We start from the raw sequence: 18,214 nt of genomic DNA, 5'->3' as shown, positions 1-18,214 counted from the left end.
GAACCCGATAGTTAATTTTAAAGCCAATACGGGCTGCTATGATCATGCATCCCTAGTTTCCCTAGCTTCAGAGTTTAAGATTTACGGGATATATTGAATAAAAAATTGGATGTATTATGTTTTTGTTAGTTTATAATCACCTGAAAATAAGAATCGTTTTGTTTGGCTACCTCAGAATGAGCCATTTATATCTACATATGAAGCAGGTCCTCTTCCACGGACACCGCCATGTTGTTCTAGCCCAAAATGGACAAACCAAACGCTGGCTCTAGTAGGGCCATTCTCGTTTTTAAGTCGGCCACCGCAGGTCTTCTACAAACTTAGCGCGTGGGTTCAGTTGGTTGAAATATGCAACCTCACCACTAGATGGCACTAATCCACTTGACCTTTAAGACGAAGCTATGGAGTGATGAAATACTAAACCTGATTCAATATCTTTATGGCTCAGTGGTCGTTTCATCACTCCCCAAAGTCAAACTGTAGTCAACAGTTATTACAAAACAACCAGCTCAATTTCTTTTAGTTATTCTGTTCACTTATGGCGGTTATCACATGCTAACTACACTTCCTGCTTAAATATTTACTCTAAACAACCAGTCAGTTACTTATAAAAATAATTCAGATATTTCAGATTAGTTCGGGACATGCAGACACCTGACAGACTGACAGAAACAGTTTTAGTGTTGGTGAGTCATGCACCATTCATGCAGTTCAAACAGAGAAAAAAACAGAGTCCAGCAGGGTGAAGCATGGTGTTAGCTGGCCTCCGGGCACAGACTCACTGCCTGCAGTGGAGGAGGAAGCAGCAGCAGCAGGGGGCGGAGCCCCGGCCGAGTTGGTGAGAGAGGAGGAGGCGCTAAGCCCTACGTGGGTGGGGCTAGAGAGAGTTTTGGCGGCAGTGGCGTCATTGTGCTGGCTGACGACAGACGGCTGGCGGCGCAGGGCACCGGGCACCGCCGCCTGGCCCGTCTGGAAGGTATAGACCACATCCATCTGAAGGAAGGACAGCCACAACACAGTGTTAGATAGCAAAGAGACAGAGCAAGGAGACAGGGCAGAGGAGACAGGAAGAGAGGAAACAAGTGGGAAGGAAAGACTTCTGGAGAGGTTACAGAGAGGTTTAAAAGGAGCAGTTAGACAGTTTGGGTTTTGAAAGTTGGTCATCATATTTCCTGTTTACAATGCAGCACAAACCGGACAGACGGAAGAGGTAGTACCCGATCTTCCCGTGGGATAACTACAGTACACACATCTGTTCTGCAGCAGAAAGATACTCTCATTAAGTGGGCACAGAGACAGAAGGAAACGAGACAAAGACAAGAAGAAGTGGACAAGGGGGAGATCAGGAGTGAGAAGAGGAGGAAACATTGAGAGGCATAAAGAGAGAAAGAGCTGTCATTTAGTTAGTGAAAGACAAAATGTGAAATCCAGAAGAAGCTCCGTTAGACCGAAGGGATGAAGGAAGAAATGCAACAATGAATAAAGAGCTTTTGAATCAGGCTGAAAGCACTTTGAGAGGAGAAAAAGAGGAGAAAATGTGTCACTCTGGATGACTGATAAAGTTTCGGCAGCGAGGTGCTGCTTGTACCAATTATTCCCCCACTGTGTTTGACTGTCGAGGCGTTGAGCGGCACAACGCTGCCCACCAGGATTAGAGAGGAGGAGGACAGGAAGAGGAGCGTGGAGAGATAAGAACCTAATTAGCTTGCAGCCTTTCGTTGCCTCCCCCTCCATCCCCTCATCCTCCCATCCTCCCATCCCAGGAGGATGACAGACTGATATTACAGATACACAGACATGTAGAGAGCTTCCTCTTTCCTTTACAGTGTGTCTGATGGTAAAGGGACAGAGGAGCTGTATTTCCCTTCCTCCTCGTATCACCTCCTTCTGTCACGACGCCCTGCGGCTTCACGAAGGCCAGATGAGAGTTATTTTTTGACACTGCACGTCAGAATCAGTGTTTCCACCTGCAACTCTGCACCTTTCCGTCCATTTGGGAGCGTCTGATCATATCACATGATCACAATCAGCAGGTGGCGCTGCCAAGTCGTCACTGAACTGCAGATGTTTAAATTTCCATGTTTTTCTGAGCCCTTTCTGGACAGCCACATTGTTCTCTCAACTTCTGTTTCCAGGCCCAGAATGAACTTTGAACCTCAGCTGTCAAACCTGCAATAACTGATGTTTTTCATCCACATGGACACCGGAAACAAGTCACCTTTTAAGTTGATATTACGAACTTGTTAGCAAACAGTTGCTTATTTTAGACATCCATCCGTTACAGAACAACATGATCATTCATTTGCAGTCATGTTAGTGTCCACCTGATGAATGCTAGTCCAGTATTTACTCTCCTTTAGCTTGTTTTTGTCTAATTAGCTGCTAAATGCTCCGCTCTGTTCACTAGCTAGTCTCTAACTGTGTTTGTCTGCTGTTATATACTGAACAGATAGTGCTCAGTGGGTTTTTAGAGCGTTTTCACTAAAAACAATGCTAAGAGAACAGTGAGAGCAACCTGGTTTCACAGAAATATGTAAAATGTCCACATCCTCTGAACATCACAGTACGTGGTGGCAGATATTGTGTTGAAATACCAGCACCACAGAAATAGTGCCAATGGAAAGTCAATTTAGTTCCTTTGTCATGGTGGGCACACAAATCCTCTGGTTCAACGATGTAACACAATGGACATCGGTTAATTTTACAACCCCAAAGATAGTATAAAGAGCGCAAAATTCTGTGTTAGCAGGGATTGGGGCGACAAAGGTTTAACAAAAGCGGACTTTCACCCCTGAGACCGCTGTTCATGTCCCGTGTGACACTTAAAGTCAACATGGACTTCTTTCAACTTTTCGTACTTATGTCATGTTACGTGGTGTACTTATGTCACTTTACGATGTACTTTTATTCCTTATGTAACATGCATAGTTATTTTAACTGAAAACACAATCTTTTTCTAACCCTAACCAAGTAGTTCTGGTGCCGATGATGTCATGTAGTGTTCAGAGGTCGCGGCCATTCATTCAATTTCTGTAAGTTGGCGAGAGTGAACGAAAGTAAATTTATGGGCAACAGTGAGCTAAAACTCACTATAAAGCTCCGTAAAGTCGAGGGGAGCTGCAGATTCAGGTGATAATTCTCTGTAGGTTTATCCCTACGAGCGACCTCTTTCTAGGTGTTAAAAAAATATTGATTAAAGCCTCTATGAAATATATGAACACAATTGCAGACAGATGTTTACTGTTAAGATACGGTTGGTTCTTCCTGGAGAAGAGACATTTAGAACAGAAAAAAGTCTGTGAGTTTGAGTCTCTGAGACTTTTTCAGAGGTCAAACAGAAAAACTCAAAGAGGACAAAGCAGAAAAGAGATCATTTATTATTTCAGATGTGTTTATCCTGCGGCGACATTAACTATAAGTTAGAAAACACCTGACCTCCCTGACTGACTGACTGTGTGTCTGTATGTGTGTGTGTGTGTGTGTGGGAGCAGAGCGTTGGCTGCTGCTACTGTAGGTGGGTGTTAGCATCGAGGCTAATGAACCCCATAGGGACTGAATAGGACCGCCTGTGGACATGCTAACACTCAGAGAGTGTAGATGTATCCTGTAGGAGGAGGATTTAATACACACACGCACAGAGCAGAGTCCCAGACTGTGAGATGAGTCACAGGGGAAGACGGCGCTGTGAAGGTGCTGCTGTTTACCTCCAACACCGACTGACTGAGAATAAAAATATCCAATAAGCTTTTTGTCCCACGCTGGATGCCGTCTTTAATTTCTGTACTGAAGCTCTGCAGCAGAGTGTGAAATTAACTGGACAACAAGTGCAGTGTGAGAGTGTGTGTGTGTGTGTGTGTGTGTGTGTGTGTGTGTGTGTGTGTGTGTGTGTGTGAAATATCTCCAGTTTAACCTCCACACACTGCACTGTGCTTTAATATAACACAAACACTTGGCTGAACATGTTATATGTGGAGGAGAGAGGCGATGCAAACTGCTCGTCTGAACCGGATTTTAAATATGATGAAAGAGTTTATAGGCTCCATTTCAGAGTCTGATCTGAGCAACAAATATACAAGGTGAACATACAGCGTTTCCTTTGGAGTTCAGCTAAATGAATCCACACTCAAGTATTAACCTCTAATAAAAATACATTTAAGATGCATTAAGAGTTTTCATTCTCCCTCAGCCTCTGGTTTCGGGTTACATAAACTCTGAGTGGAGACATTTTATCAGCTGCTCAGTGTGGTTATGTATAGAGATTTATGTATGTTTTTTTCCTCTTGCGGACAGGAAAACTATTGTGCAGTCAACCTTCATGTCTCTGCTTGACTATGGAAACATCCTGTACTGTCATGCTGCTCTTTACACCTTACGCAACATTATGCAACTTTTTTATAAACCTTAAAATAGTAGCTTTGACATTACTTAGATGGTATAGTGACCTGTGATGTGGAAAATGGTGGCTCATTCATTCCCACTTTGCACCCTGAATGCCTGTTCTTGCACAATGTAACACGGGTGAGCAGGTCGGATCTCCAGGGATTAACGCTTTCAGGCTGATTTATAGTAGGCTCTATGTAGAGCCTGCGCCATAGCCTACGCAAGTGGCCTTGGCGGCTATGAGCATTTATACTTAAGCAGTTGTGTGCCTGTGTTGCTATATGTTTACACTACCAAAGCACTAGTTGCTGATGGGTTTTGCTGTAAAGTTTGATTCAAAACACCCATAAAACATGGCTTAATAAACACAAGTACAACTTTCTGCTCCACTGTAACTCGCAAGGTTCACAGACAAAACACTTGCCTTTCCTAGCCACGTTTGCCCTACACATACAACATGCTAACGTTATTAGCTCAAACCTATGACATTTTACATTGTATAAATTAACATTGTGGTTAGCTAACTTTCTCTGCTACTATTAAGCCAGGATAAATCGGGAACTGCCCATTGGTTTGACAGCCCATTGGTTCGACATCCCATTGTTCCGACCATATTAAACTCATTGTTCCTAAGTCCATTCCGAAATCATCATGATGCCCTGTGGTTAAGGTCTGGTTAGGTTTAGGCACAAAAACCACTTGCTTAGGGTCAGGAAAAGATCATGGTGTGGGTTAAAATGAAAAAGAAAGTGACAAACACATAAGCCGTGAGCCTGCTCCGCCTCAAGCCGGTCGCGGCGCACCATACGCCCGCCGCGAGCCGTTCAGCACCGCGGACAGTCGGACTAATGGGATGTCGAACCAACGGGCTGTCAAACCAATGACATGGACCCGGATAAATCACACAGGACTTAAAATGCTATTCTGTGGGGGCTTTAATGTCTTCACAATTTATTGTTTCTAATCTGTGAAATAAAGGTAAATAAAAGATTTGTTTCCACCGACATAATTGGTTTTCAGCTCACGAAAATAAACAGAAGATCTGTGTCGCCACAAGGTGTAGTTATAATTCTGGGGAGGGGCACCCCAGGGTACAGTTCAGGGTACGCGTCTATAGAGCGTGGTGTCGCTTAAAGGAAGATGTATAAATCTCGCCTTACGACACAAATTCTACAAGAAGCTAGCTTGGTTTTATCTTTTTTATTACAACCTTTAGTCCGCCTGGTGTGTTTGTAACTGTAGACTGAAGTTGAACACACAAAGTGGTGTAAACTTGTTGTATAATTGTCCGAATAAAGTTGGAAGAAGAAGCTAACGTTAACTGAGTTAGCTCGTGATGTGACCGAAGAGGACAGTGACAAAAGTAAAAATGCAAACCTCATACACTGTTAGCGATGCATGAATTATACTCTGTAACTGCTCAAACTAATGCAGGGTGCAAACTGTTAATTCTGTCCTTATGTAAGCTGTAGTGACCTGTCTCACAGCTAACAGGAAAACAACGATCCAACAGCAGTGTACATCCCTGCGAATGTTATTCATGAAAGACTGCAAATCTTACTTATCGCGAAAAATTTATATTTAAACTCTAAGCAAACTATGTATATGAGCTGAAAATGCTTGAAACTAAAACTTTTTGAAATTGTTCTTTTTCCTTCCTACATTAGTTTTCATCTCCCATGTCACAATAAATAAAACTATGCAGTCGTATTTGTGTAAAATCCTGTAATTTTTCCCGACCCTGTCAGTCAACATGGTTCTTTAGCTTCTGATGTCATTTTTACTGCCTCTAAATCCTTTAGCTTGTCAACAAATGCACATGTGCAATCCTTCATAAATAAGCAAGCGGCAAACTCCGGGGCTGAAAATGAAGCCAACACTGACGTGCCAAAAACTGCAGTTCCTCCAATGGCCACTTGAGGCTGGCAGGTTTGTTGTTTTCCCTTTACGCCAGGACAGAACACACAGTTTGTAACCCTGTATTTACAACAGTGGTGTATCATTCTGAAACTGTTGGCGTGCCAAATTGCAAAAAATACTAATTCTTGGATAATATTGCTTTCAAACTAACTTCATTAATCAAGATAAATATTTCCCTTATCACTGTGTGCTTTATGAGAAAATATGCAGGTCCTCACTAGCAGAGAACTTCTTTTTTTTTATTTAAATGTCTCCTCGTGCTGCCTCAGTACATCACATCTTTTCCTAAATTAAAAACGGTATCTCAGGACTCAGTAGTTACCCCATGAGAAAGTAATGAACTTCATTTTAGTGATTTGCACCTTTTAAATCTCTTAATTACATCTGAGGATCACAGATTAGTTGTTACTTTAACCTCATGAGTTTTTCTAGAACAGTAGAGTTGGTAGTAACTGAAATCTGCAGAAACAATAATATCTGCCACTTTTTCAGTGTGCAATAACAAGAGAAAAAAAAGTGTCGCTTCAGTATAATTTTGCCAAGACACTGTGTTTCTGCCTTGATTCAAGCTAATTATCTAAACTAGCTTCTCACTGCTAACTGGTGTTTGAATGTGCAGCTCTTAAAAACTGTCAGAGATGTTTGAAGTGAGTGAAGTCGCTCCTCACTGTCTCGATGAAATACTTTTTTTTCTACCTCCCTCTGGTTCAGTGAATGTTTCTTTGATTTTGGGAAGATGAAGGCGAGGACGAGGAGGGTGCAGTTGAATTTGATTTAAAGTTTACTTTGCAGTTGACAGCAATCAGAAATTTACCTGAACAGCTTCCCAGGTTCAAATAACAATTCACCAGTGAGACAACTGACAACAAACAAACAAGAGATCATATGAAAAAAGTCCAAAAAGTCATATTTTTTCTTGCAGAGCCTCCTCCATCACCATGGAAACTGGTATTTTCTGCAGCTCTCAGGACAGAACAGATATCTGAGTCACCACCTTCAAAACCTGATATCATAAAAACCTTGAAATGAAAAGTAAGGTTATGGTTAAAGTTAGACGTGGCGTTGTGGCAGGTGTCGTGGCCCTGACGCGGCAGTCGTACCTGTGTCTGGATGCGGTTCAGACCTCTGAACCAGAGGATCTGGCCTCTCCTCAGCTCCATCTCGGCGTGGTCGATCTCGTCAGCGCCCTCCGTCAGCTCCTCCTCGTGGATCTCCTCCTTTGTGATGCCATGACCGGCCTCCTTCAGGAACTTCAGGTGGTGAGTAGGGATGGCCGAGATCAGCTGAGATTGACGGAAAAAATACAGATATTATTTTATTAAAAGGTCATTCTGCTGATTTTACTCATAAAGGTGAGTTTACTGGTCATCATTAATCCCACTCAGCCTGTGAAAGAAGCTTTCGGCCTGGGCCAGTCTTGCGAGGGCCGGCCAATTTCCCCCCAACCACTGTATACTTTGTCAACATCTTATTTTAAAAAATGTGGACGTAGTCACTCATGTATGCTTCTGCTTTCTTCGCCATGTGCGTCACCGTGTCCTGTGAGTGTCACTACATGGGTGCACTACAGTTTTAACCTTGGCTGACCACGAACCATGAAGATGCGACTGAAGGCTCTCTCAACTGCAGTTATTTTTAGGATGTGCCCTGCAGGCAACTCATCGGCTCCCTTTTGGCGACCAGGCACTCACAGGACCCATGTTGGCTACCCCTACAGCACATAATATTTGATAGCCATACGAGCAATAAATGATGACAGTGGTTCCCAAATGGTGCAGCTACGGGTCACTGGCCTCAGTCATCAGTTCAAGGTCGACACAGTTTAATAAATTTAGTGTCACACTTGGGTTTAGCCATGTCTTGGAGCTAGCTTGCTGTCTCTTTCAAGTAGCAATCCGTTAGTCACTCACTCTACAGCAGGAAACAGCACTTTAAAATATAAACTCTAAGATGGAAGTTCACTGTACTTTAAAATTAAGTCTGTTTTTTACAAACTTGACATGTTGCCAAGACACTTGATCACGACCACCCAGCTGGGAACCACTGATTTAAAATACTTACTCAGTGTGAATGTGATGTGTTTTGTGCTAATATATAGAGCAGGGGTGTCAGACTTAAATCTCACAGCCAGATCCGGCCCACCAAAGGGTCTAATCTGGCCCACTGGATGACTTTGCACAACTAATACTGATGCACTTGTGAAGTCTAAGAGGTGTCTAATTTCAGGAGCAAGGTAAACACTAAGTGGCCTAGTTCATGTTAGATGCTGCTTCAGAGGCTTTTCCACAGGTCTCTGAAAAAACAATAAATACTTATGTTGTCATATTTAAAGATTTTTTTGTAAGATTAGTTTTTGTCTTTATTTCAGAACAGCAAGAGAGTGACAGGAAAGGGGGGCGAGAGAATGGGGCAGGGCTATAGTTTGGACTCAAACCCAGGCTGCAGGCGCACACTCTACCTGATGAGCTAGAGGTCATCTAATATCTAAAGATATTTAACACTGTGCAAAATATTGTCAACAGCAGCTTCAGTACAAAAGAATCTGTATCAGATATTATTTAAAGTGTACTTATTTTTCTTAAGAAATCTCTGGCTTCTCCATATTGGCAAGAGATTTGCCAAAGAAATGAGGAACATCTTTGGAATAGAAGTTGATTTTTTCTCATATGGTATTTAGATAAAACCTTGGACAATCTCATGACCCAGGACAATTATCTTTACTAAGTACTTTTGGCCGCAGGCAAGAAAGCATCACACGGAGGTGGCTACAAGCGAGCCCCCTTCAAAGGACGACTGGAGTGCAAGTTTTAACGAAAGTCACTGTATGGAGAAAATCACCTTTCTTTTAAGAATGCGACTTGATCAGTACACATAACACTGGAAAAAATGGACCGAATACATTTTTATAAGTTATTATGCAGTGATTTTACTGGTCTGGCCCAACTGAGATCAAATTGGACTTTATCTGTCCCTGAACTGAAATGACTTGACCCCCTGATGTCGTGTGAATTTAGTGCGCTCCTGTGAGTAGAGCCTGCTGGTTCTAATTTAGTTCTGAGTTTAAACAAAACAAATTCCTGAGCTGTTTTTGTTGCCAGTCTGCCCCTGGTTTACCACGTCATTGTTTGACATAAGGATGCATTATGGGAAATGTAGGATCCAGTGTTTTCTGAGCTTGAAGGAAATCTCTTCCTCTCCTGCCTCCTCCTTTTTTCATCATAAATTCTCTTTAGCATCTCTTTAAGTTTTTACAGAATTCAAGGGAAAGTTTGAACTTAGTTTTTGATAAAAAATTCATGAAAGCTCAAGTGTTTTTTCCTCATAGAAAACCTGACAAATCAACTCATGTTTTAAATACTTTCTGCAAAATTCTTTATCATGAAACAAATGTTCCTTATGGCTTAGAGTGAAGCGAGTTTATTACTATGTTCACATATCTTAATCAAACAGACATCTTACGTAATGTCGTATTGACTTTACTGTACATCAAACAATATTACCTGTACTATTTTTTTGTATTGATGTTTGTTCAATGCTCAGTTTAAAAAGAGTAGAGAGACACACCCAGCCTCCTGCTGCAGCTGCACTTCAGCTTTTTATATTTCTGTCACCTTCTCTCTCTGTTCGAAACAAAAGAGCTCAGATCAGCCTGTTTCTGTCAGCATCTTTCTGCGTCTCTGTTCTCAGTCTCTGCCCTCCCACTGAACCCACCAGGCTTCTTATGACTGAACTTTTTTCCTCTATATAATCTGTGCCTTCTGCGCCTGTGTGTGTGTGTGTGTACATGTTAACAGGATCATGCATGTGATGGTGTGTTTGTGTGTATCCACAAAGGGACTGACACGCTGGGTTTGTTTTCCCTCGGCGCTCGTAAACAGGAGTTGCGCTGCTTTCATGTGCGGAGCTCATTACCATGGCGATGGTTGTGATGGCAACGCTGCAGCAGCGCAAGTGTGACAGGCAACAGTTTGCTGCCACAGACCTCATGTATCCACCTCTTCATCTCCTCCTCAGTACATGTTGTTTGTTCTCAGAGCTCGAGCTCGTGTTTAATGTTTGGCTCTGATGCAGAGCTGAACACCTGAGGCTCTGGTTCTGGTTCTCACCTGTCCCCACAGCAGCTCTCCCACGCCGATGAACACGCACCACAGCCACTGGTCGATGGTCAGAGCCGTGCAGGAGAATGGCTTTCCTCCAAACTGAACGATGATGATCTGAGGGAGAAAAAGAAACATACGGGACGCGTTAGCTGACAGGTCCCATGTGTAGACGCTGACCAACAATGACTTGATCTTCTTAGTATTATCTGTGAATTAAAAGCCTGACATAGCTTCGGTGAGGCACACTGTTGCACTGGGTGACTTGTTCCTTCATTACTGTGTAGTTAATTTTGACTCAGTGTCACGCACATGGTCCTGCTACCCCTGATACTCAGCACCTAATGTGGATGAATACGCCGCTGAAAATAGTCCCTGTTAAAGTAATGTTTGTTAAATCTACAGTGACCAGCTGTTTTAGGAAATTAGCGAGCCCTTAAAAAAACAAAACTTAATATTTGTGAGTTGCTTATTTTAAAGATTTATGTTTGAAAAGCTTGTGAAGAAGTTTGTGTAAAAACTGACTGCACCACATGTCGAGGCACAGAGACACGAGGGGTTTTCGGATCAAAGGAACTTTTTCATAGTTCTGAGAATTCCCCCTTTATTTTGTGTTCACACCACAAGAACTAAAAAAGATTGTAGTTCTTAGAACACAGCTTTGAGGGACTTTTTAGCTCATATATTAAAGAAGCTACTCTCCTGGCACAAGAGGAATACAGAGATAGATTTGTCCTAATATTGTCTGAGTGAACAGATTGACAACCGAATAAAACACCTCCCAAATCTACAAAAAGAGATTTGTAAATGCAAAAAACTTTTTTGCATGAATAAAAATTATCTGCAAATACACAAATTACAAAAATAATTTTTTAAAAACGCAAGCGTAGAATTGAGATTCACAAATAAAAACAAATGTCAGAAAGATATTCAAAAATGTTTTGTATTTATTTGTAAATTAAATAAATGTATCCACAGATCTTTTTGGAGGAATTTGTTTGTGTATTTGCAGATTACTACCCGGCTTTCGTCACTTCAGTGTTCCTCTAGGCAGAAGAAAAGCTGTTACAGGTATGTAGTTTTCAGAGGAGCTCCTCCTCCTCCATGCTGATATCAAATTAACTTCAGCCCGAAAATTACGAAGCTAACTTCAGCTGGTAAAAGTTGCAATAACTTAGTCTTAACGACTTGTAAAACGGATCGTGACACATCTCATATTGTAATTAATTTGATTTGATTTGAAAAATTATGAAATTTGTCGTGTCCGAGGCCATAAACTGTTTCACATAAATACACATAATACAAAATAACATTTAAGCAAACAACAAATCCAAATAACAAACGCTACAAATCACATCAGACAATACAGAGAGTGGATGCAGTGCAACATATCAGCTAATTAGCTTTAATTTAGCTGATAGATTACTATCTTAACAATTACCTCATTAAATGCGTGGCATTTACTGTGTAGCATTTGTTGTTTCTCCTTGAAGGTTAATGTTTGCTAAAAAACATAATTATTTCTTCTGGCATTAGTGGGGGCAGCCTTTATATTAGGCAAGGTGTTGCTTTGATGGGCTGCAAGAAGCCCTGATGTGAAAGACTTTGAAAGTTCATTGTGGGCAGTGATTCAGAAAAGCCACGCTGCCCTTGTCTTTTGTGCAGGCAGGCCTTTAAGGTCGAGGCTGGTTGGGTTTTTGTCAGCATGCAGCTCAGAATATGAAAACCCCCTTCCTCCCTTCGTATTAGAAATTCAATTTAATCTTTTTTACACCTATATTTTAATCTAAGTATCTCAAAAAACAAGAACAAGTGAGAAAAGGTTTTGGAATCACTGCATTAGTTGATGATGATGATGATGGCGGTGGTGAGTTACCTGCAGGGCGAAGGTGCCCAGTACGACGCTGCAGAAGATGGGGTTCCTGTAGACGCCCTCAAACACATTCCTCTCTCCGTGGATCTTCCTGGCGTTGATTTCGTTGAAAAGCTGCATCATGACAAACACGTTGAACACGATGGTGTAGTGCTCTGATGGTGGCGAGTGCAGGGGGGCGTTGCGTCCGCTATCGATGTCAAAAAATGTCTCGCCTGAGAAACAAAAAAAAGTAATAGATATTTTATGCATGGACTTCCCCTAAAATGGATTCACATACTGTTTTTTTTCCAAACTGGAAAATAATTCTAAAACTTGGTTTAACTCACCAGCGAAGAGTAGGGTGAAGATAATGACGAGCTGGTACACGGCATGACCCAGGATGTTCTTCATCATGGTCCTGGAGATAAGAGGCTTGTCACGGCCGTATGGTTTACGTAGCAGCAGAGACTCGGTGGGCGGCTCGGTGGCCAGAGCGAGAGAAGCCAGAGTGTCCATGATGAGATTGACCCAGAGCATCTGCACGGCCTTCAGAGGGGAGTCCTGCAGGAGGAAGAGGAGGAGGAGGAGAGGTCAGGAGTTTAACTTACAGGAAGAAGTGAAAATCTGTGAGTAAACAGACAATAGGAAAACATAAGCAACGACCAATAACGCGTCTCCATCTCAGCACATTGTGAAAAGTACAGCTTTAAGATACTGTAGGTGCAGATTTTGCTTCTCAAATTAAATACTTTTAAACTTGAACAAATGCTCCTTCACCTCAGTTCTTCACCAGCGGCTTGACTTTACATGCAAACCTCCAAAATCCACTTCACATTCATTCTCAACTCTCTTAAGTTTGTCACCTCATGATGACGTGTCTGCAGCCACTGGTGGAGTCTGCCTTTGGACCCCAGCCAGTTCGACAGAGAGATTCAAAAACATGTCTGCACATGTGAGCTGAATGAAACACAATGTTACTGCATATTCTGGCTGCCGGATCCGTCCAAGAGAGTATTTCCACTGGGACATGTATTGGTGGATGTTATTGAGGCCATATGCAGAAACTAGACAGTACTGAAAAAGAACAACGTTCTCTGCTTGTTTTCCAGGAGAAAAAAAAAAGAAGTCATATTTCTGTTCTCCTTAAAGATGCTGAATTGAACATCAGTTCAACATATGACAGTACAGGACAGTCTTTGTAGTAAAAATGCAAATGCAACATTATCAGTCATACAGTATCAGGTCTCTATCAGGGAAACTAAACATAATTTTAAAAGACTGCTGCACAGATTTAACACTCCTTTAACACGTTTTAATATTTTTCGATTGGCCGTTTTTCACCTTTACTGGACAGATTAAAGTGCAGAGTCAAACTGGAACTGGAGAGACGGAAAGAGATTATGACAGGCAACAAAGGTCCCACAGCTGGAAGCAAACCAAAGACATCTCGGTCACATGGCTTGCGTTCTTAATGTTCCACTGCCAAGGAGCTCCATGATAGACAGATTCACAAAAAAAGGAGACTGACATCACTGCAGCAGAACCAGAGATTTCATCTGTTTCATTCCAAACATTCTCTTTCCTTGTCAAAAACTCGCGCCTACATTACCAACGATGGATTTGGATTTCAGACAGTTTGGTAAGGGATCCTGCTAGGTTATGCCAGCAGCAACTAAAGGTAAAGGTAAGCTCCATTCTGTCTGTTTTTTTTCCATTTTAAAGGTGGAGTCTTCAGCCCTATCTAACACTGACTCAAGTGACATCACTTGAGGTTAGTTACCAGACTTTTCACAGCTCCCTGTGGAGACATAAAGCTTCTTTCACATATGCACTAGTAATCCCAAAACACTTGTAAACACAATTGGATGTGTAAAATCAGCAGAGTTTTCCTTTTAAGAAATACTTCATGTGCCATATGAGCATCATCGGCCCCAAATCTGAAGCCACTCACGGTCACAACATCTGCCTAACCACTGATAACTCCACTCTGCATTCCTACGCACACATCCGAAACCTCAGTTATTTTCGACAGCAACCTCGTCTTCGAACACCACATCAATCAAATCACCAGAACTGCCTTTTACCACCTAAAAAACACAGCTCGTCTCCGCCCATCACTCCCTCTGTGCTGCAAAAGCTCTGATCCATGCCGTCATCACATCCAGACAGCATTCTTTATGGTACAGCATCCAAAGTCCCACACAAAATCCAGTGCATTCAGAATCCTGCTGCTCGTGCTCCCGTGATCACACCACCGCTGTCCTCCAGACCCAATTCAAAGTCCTTGTCCTCACTCACAAAGCCTTGCATGACCAGGCCCCCTCCTGCCTCACTGACCTGCCCCACTGCCACTCTCCTTCGCTCAGCCTCTGCTCCTCTGATGCCAACCTCCTGTCTCCATCAGTCAGGACTAAGCACGGGACCTGGAGCGACAGAGCCTCCTCCAACACCGCCCCCTCCCTCTGGAACTTTCTCCCCAAACACTTTCAGGACTGCACCGACCGCTCCCAAATCAAATCACTCGTCAAAACTCAGCCTTTCAAAACAGCTTGAAGCTGCCTGGAGCGACATCACTTTTCTTGCGTGGCTTTCAGACGCCTTTTGCAAATATTTAAACCGTTGACAACCTGAGCAAATTGATGCAGTTTCTTTAAAAAAACATGAAAAAAGGCAAAAAGCAACTTCATAAGAAATGTCCCCCAAATTGCACATTTTTTTTTAAATTATTAAAAAAAAACTAGGGAAAAAATAAAGCCTGGGAAAACTATATTAATAATTATTTTATTTATTTTAAAATTATGTTAGAGTTTTTGTAATTTTTCAGCACATTTTGCAGCGTTTTTCTTTTTCTTTTTGTTTTTACAAATTTTGTTGTTTTTCATTTTCTCTTTTTACAAATGTCTTGCTATTTTTTGGGGTCATTTCTTCTGTTGTTTTTCACTGACTTCTTCCCATGTTTTAAAAAGAAATCAAACCAATGTGCACAGGTTTCAAAGTGAGTGAGTGTGTGAATTATTTTGTGTGTTATACATTTTTAGTGTATTCTATTTGATGATTGTTTTAGCTTCTGAAAAGCGTCTCTGAGTGCCATAAAAAGCGCTACATGAATAAAATGTATTATTATTTGTATATTACTTGTGCAGTGTGTGCATGCATGTTACTGTGTGACTTCAAACTTATACCCTAAAACACTAAAGTCACATATTAACACTAACAAATAAACTGACTGAAGCAGTTGTAGACCAGTGAGTGTCCAGTGAGGTGAAATTGCTGTTGTCAATGGAGTCTGGCTCTGAAGAGGACAAAAATAAGTTTCAGTTTCAGTTCAGTTCCCTGAGAGAAAGATATTTCTGTTTGGGAACGACTGAGCAAACGACCGGATACGACCTTTACTTCAATAAGAATTTCCTCTGTTTTTGGATTCTTCGCTCAGCGTGGAGGCTGCTAGACAAAACATTTCTTCACAAATTCAATATCACCAAGAGCTGCAAAAGCTGCAAAGCTGCTATCCAAAATATTGTTGGCAGCTCAAGTCGCTCAAGACGTCATTCATTCAAATGTTCGATCCTACTTGTCAATTTAAAGGAGCCGCAAAGCAGGTTACTGGCTGGAGCACAGCACCTTTGTTGGCTGCCCAGCCCCAGCAGCTAGGCTACATGAGTAAAGAAATCGTCACAGTCACATGAAACAAGGGAGATTAGCAAGCTCAGCGTTATATTAGCATGGATGTATTCGCCCCTAGTTTTAAAAAATTCTTTCTCAATATCAACTCACCGGGCAAACCAACTACCCCAAACACGGTTTCCCACGCCTGCTCCTTTTGGTTTCGGTCCCTACATATAAACAGGCTCGAATCACAAAGAACTCTGTGAACTAAAGTTTCCGAGGATGTTCTCTGGGTTCCACACAAGCAATGGACATCTACTTTCAGTTGTTGGCTGGTCATTTGCAGCCGAAATGTGTCGGCTAATTTGCATAAAGTTTATGACTCCCCAACTTTCATCTGATGCTCTGGTCACCAAAATGCGGACGCTTTACAGCTTTGCAACTTTTGCAGCCGTGGTCGCTGGTGCCCATTGAAAATGAATTGAAGCGGTCGCCTTTGCAGCTTTTGCAGCTCTTGGTGTGCACGTACAGTAACTGATACACAAATGATCATTTGGGGTGAAGTATTCCTTTAAGTAAGTTTTTTTTCATTCCACAGCACTGTAATAATAACCAATTATATCCCAGTGTGTTGTCTGCTGGACTGATTCAAATGCACATAAATGCAGGAACAAGCATTTACACACGCACATTTCACTGGACCCCCTCCACTTGTGAACCCAAACCTCCGCCCCTGAAACATTCCTCTGTACGTACAATAAAGACATGAATCAGTTTACCATGTTTTAATGATCTGTGCCAACATGTCAGTGGCCTAACAGAGACCAAGCATTGGATGATCAGTGAGTATAAACACGGAGACCACAGACCTGCTGAGGCCCTGTTATATTCCAGGATTATGATGGTGACGTGTTGCCATGGTTTCAGGCTGTATCTTAGCCTACTTTGAGCTCTCTACTCTGCAGCCGAGGTAGTTATCTGTCCTGCCAGCTGTGAGCCTTTCAATTAATACACAGCCGCAAGTTACTTTTTTTATTGTGTCAGGAGTTCAGTTTCCTGATTAGAGACACATTATGAAACAAAAAAATGTGACACGGCCGCCTCGCCTCCTCACAGCGCTGTGACGGTCACATCAAAAAATGACTCTCATTTTCTTGTTTCTGTGGAGATTTGATCAGAATGAAAATCACAGAAGAGCAAATGCATCAACACAACAGCGAGCCTCAAAATTTAATATAACCATCAAGACACGAGCTGCCGTTCATGTTCAATCATCAAAATCCACAGAGAAGGTAGAAACACTGATTTACTAACAGCTGAGTGCAGCCAACATGTTGCACAACACGTGTGCATCCTGAATCAGGTTCAACCAGCAGACAAATGTACGGGACAGGGGACGTTTCATCCTGGTGATATTAAAGGGTAACGTCTGTATTTTTTCCACACTGGACTCTTTTTTCCATTGTTTTTGTGTCTAAGTGACTAAAAGAAGCAACAATTTTGGAAACCAGTCCAGTTTTGAGAGAGTGCACCATAGAAAGCAGCCACAAAAAGGCTGCAGTGTAATCACTCAGGGCATGTGTGCATCGTCAATTTACAACCAATAAAAGTGCTTGTTTTATCCACTTACGTGTTCAGATTATTTTTCTAAGTGTCTGACAATTCATGGAAAGGATCCCTACACAGACAGACCTATTGGTTAATAATTAAAGCCCCGTTTCCACCGAGCAGTTCAATTCAGTTCAGTGCGCTTTTCTGTTTCCACTGTGAAAAGTTGTGGATGGTACCAATGGAACCGTTCAATACCGTCCCCATTATTGGTCCCCCCACTGTTGGGGTACCTAGCACACAGATCTGGTACTAAAAGGTGGAGCTGTGAACGCTGCAGTCTGATTGGTCAGTAGAGGACGGTCACTCTGCTCAGGGCTGAGTTGTGGCTGGTTTTGAGGCTCATGTAACCACTGTTCATACTGTGGAGAGTTTTATTAGTAAACTGTAACTATAAAACAAAAAGACTCACTGCAGCCTGTTTTATTTTGTTCTGAAAATGTCAGCGTACAGTCTTGTTCTGTGGACGATAAACGAGGTGCAGACTTCCATCTGTGTCACTGGTGAAGAGCCAGGAAATACAGTGAGTAACATCAACCCCGCCCACATTTAAGAGTACTGTTTGCAGTGGAAATACTAAGGTCTAGGTACCATGTCTGAAGGGTTACTTTTGGTTCCAAAGGTACCATACTGAACGTGTTTGGTGGGTTTAAGATCCACTTTGTTTAACCAGAAACAGCCCTGAAATTGCCATCACCAGCCTCACCAGACTTCATTTAAATAAACAGTCCTTTTATCATCACAAAAC

The 18,214-nt window shown here is 42.1% G+C and overlaps 1 protein-coding gene across 8 annotated transcripts in view; it reads right to left on the bottom strand.

The window, feature by feature from the left end:
* The window catches only part of LOC125891356 (plasma membrane calcium-transporting ATPase 1-like), a 148,402-nt gene that overhangs the window by 14,640 nt on the left and 115,548 nt on the right, over positions 1–18,214 (bottom strand). For 5 of the 8 annotated variants that reach the window (XR_007449644.1, XM_049580979.1, XM_049580624.1 and 2 more), the window contains 4 exons: positions 12,600–12,813; positions 12,274–12,485; positions 10,407–10,514; positions 7,401–7,583 (listed from right to left, as the gene is read on the bottom strand). Coding sequence is in view for 7 of the 8 variants with exons in the window: in XM_049580979.1 (XP_049436936.1) it covers positions 7,401–7,583; positions 10,407–10,514; positions 12,274–12,485; positions 12,600–12,813 (717 nt within the window). In the remaining variant the exon portion in view is untranslated. Of the gene's footprint in view, positions 1–782; positions 994–7,400; positions 7,584–10,406; positions 10,515–12,273; positions 12,486–12,599; positions 12,814–18,214 lie in introns of all 8 variants that reach the window. The other 3 variants (XM_049581061.1, XM_049580907.1, XM_049581142.1) reach the window with 2 other exon arrangements.

The sequence above is a fragment of the Epinephelus fuscoguttatus genome, linkage group LG1 (assembly GCF_011397635.1).
Source record: "Epinephelus fuscoguttatus linkage group LG1, E.fuscoguttatus.final_Chr_v1".
Lineage (NCBI taxonomy): Eukaryota > Metazoa > Chordata > Actinopteri > Perciformes > Serranidae > Epinephelus > Epinephelus fuscoguttatus.
This window is presented reverse-complemented; position numbering and strand designations above follow the sequence as displayed.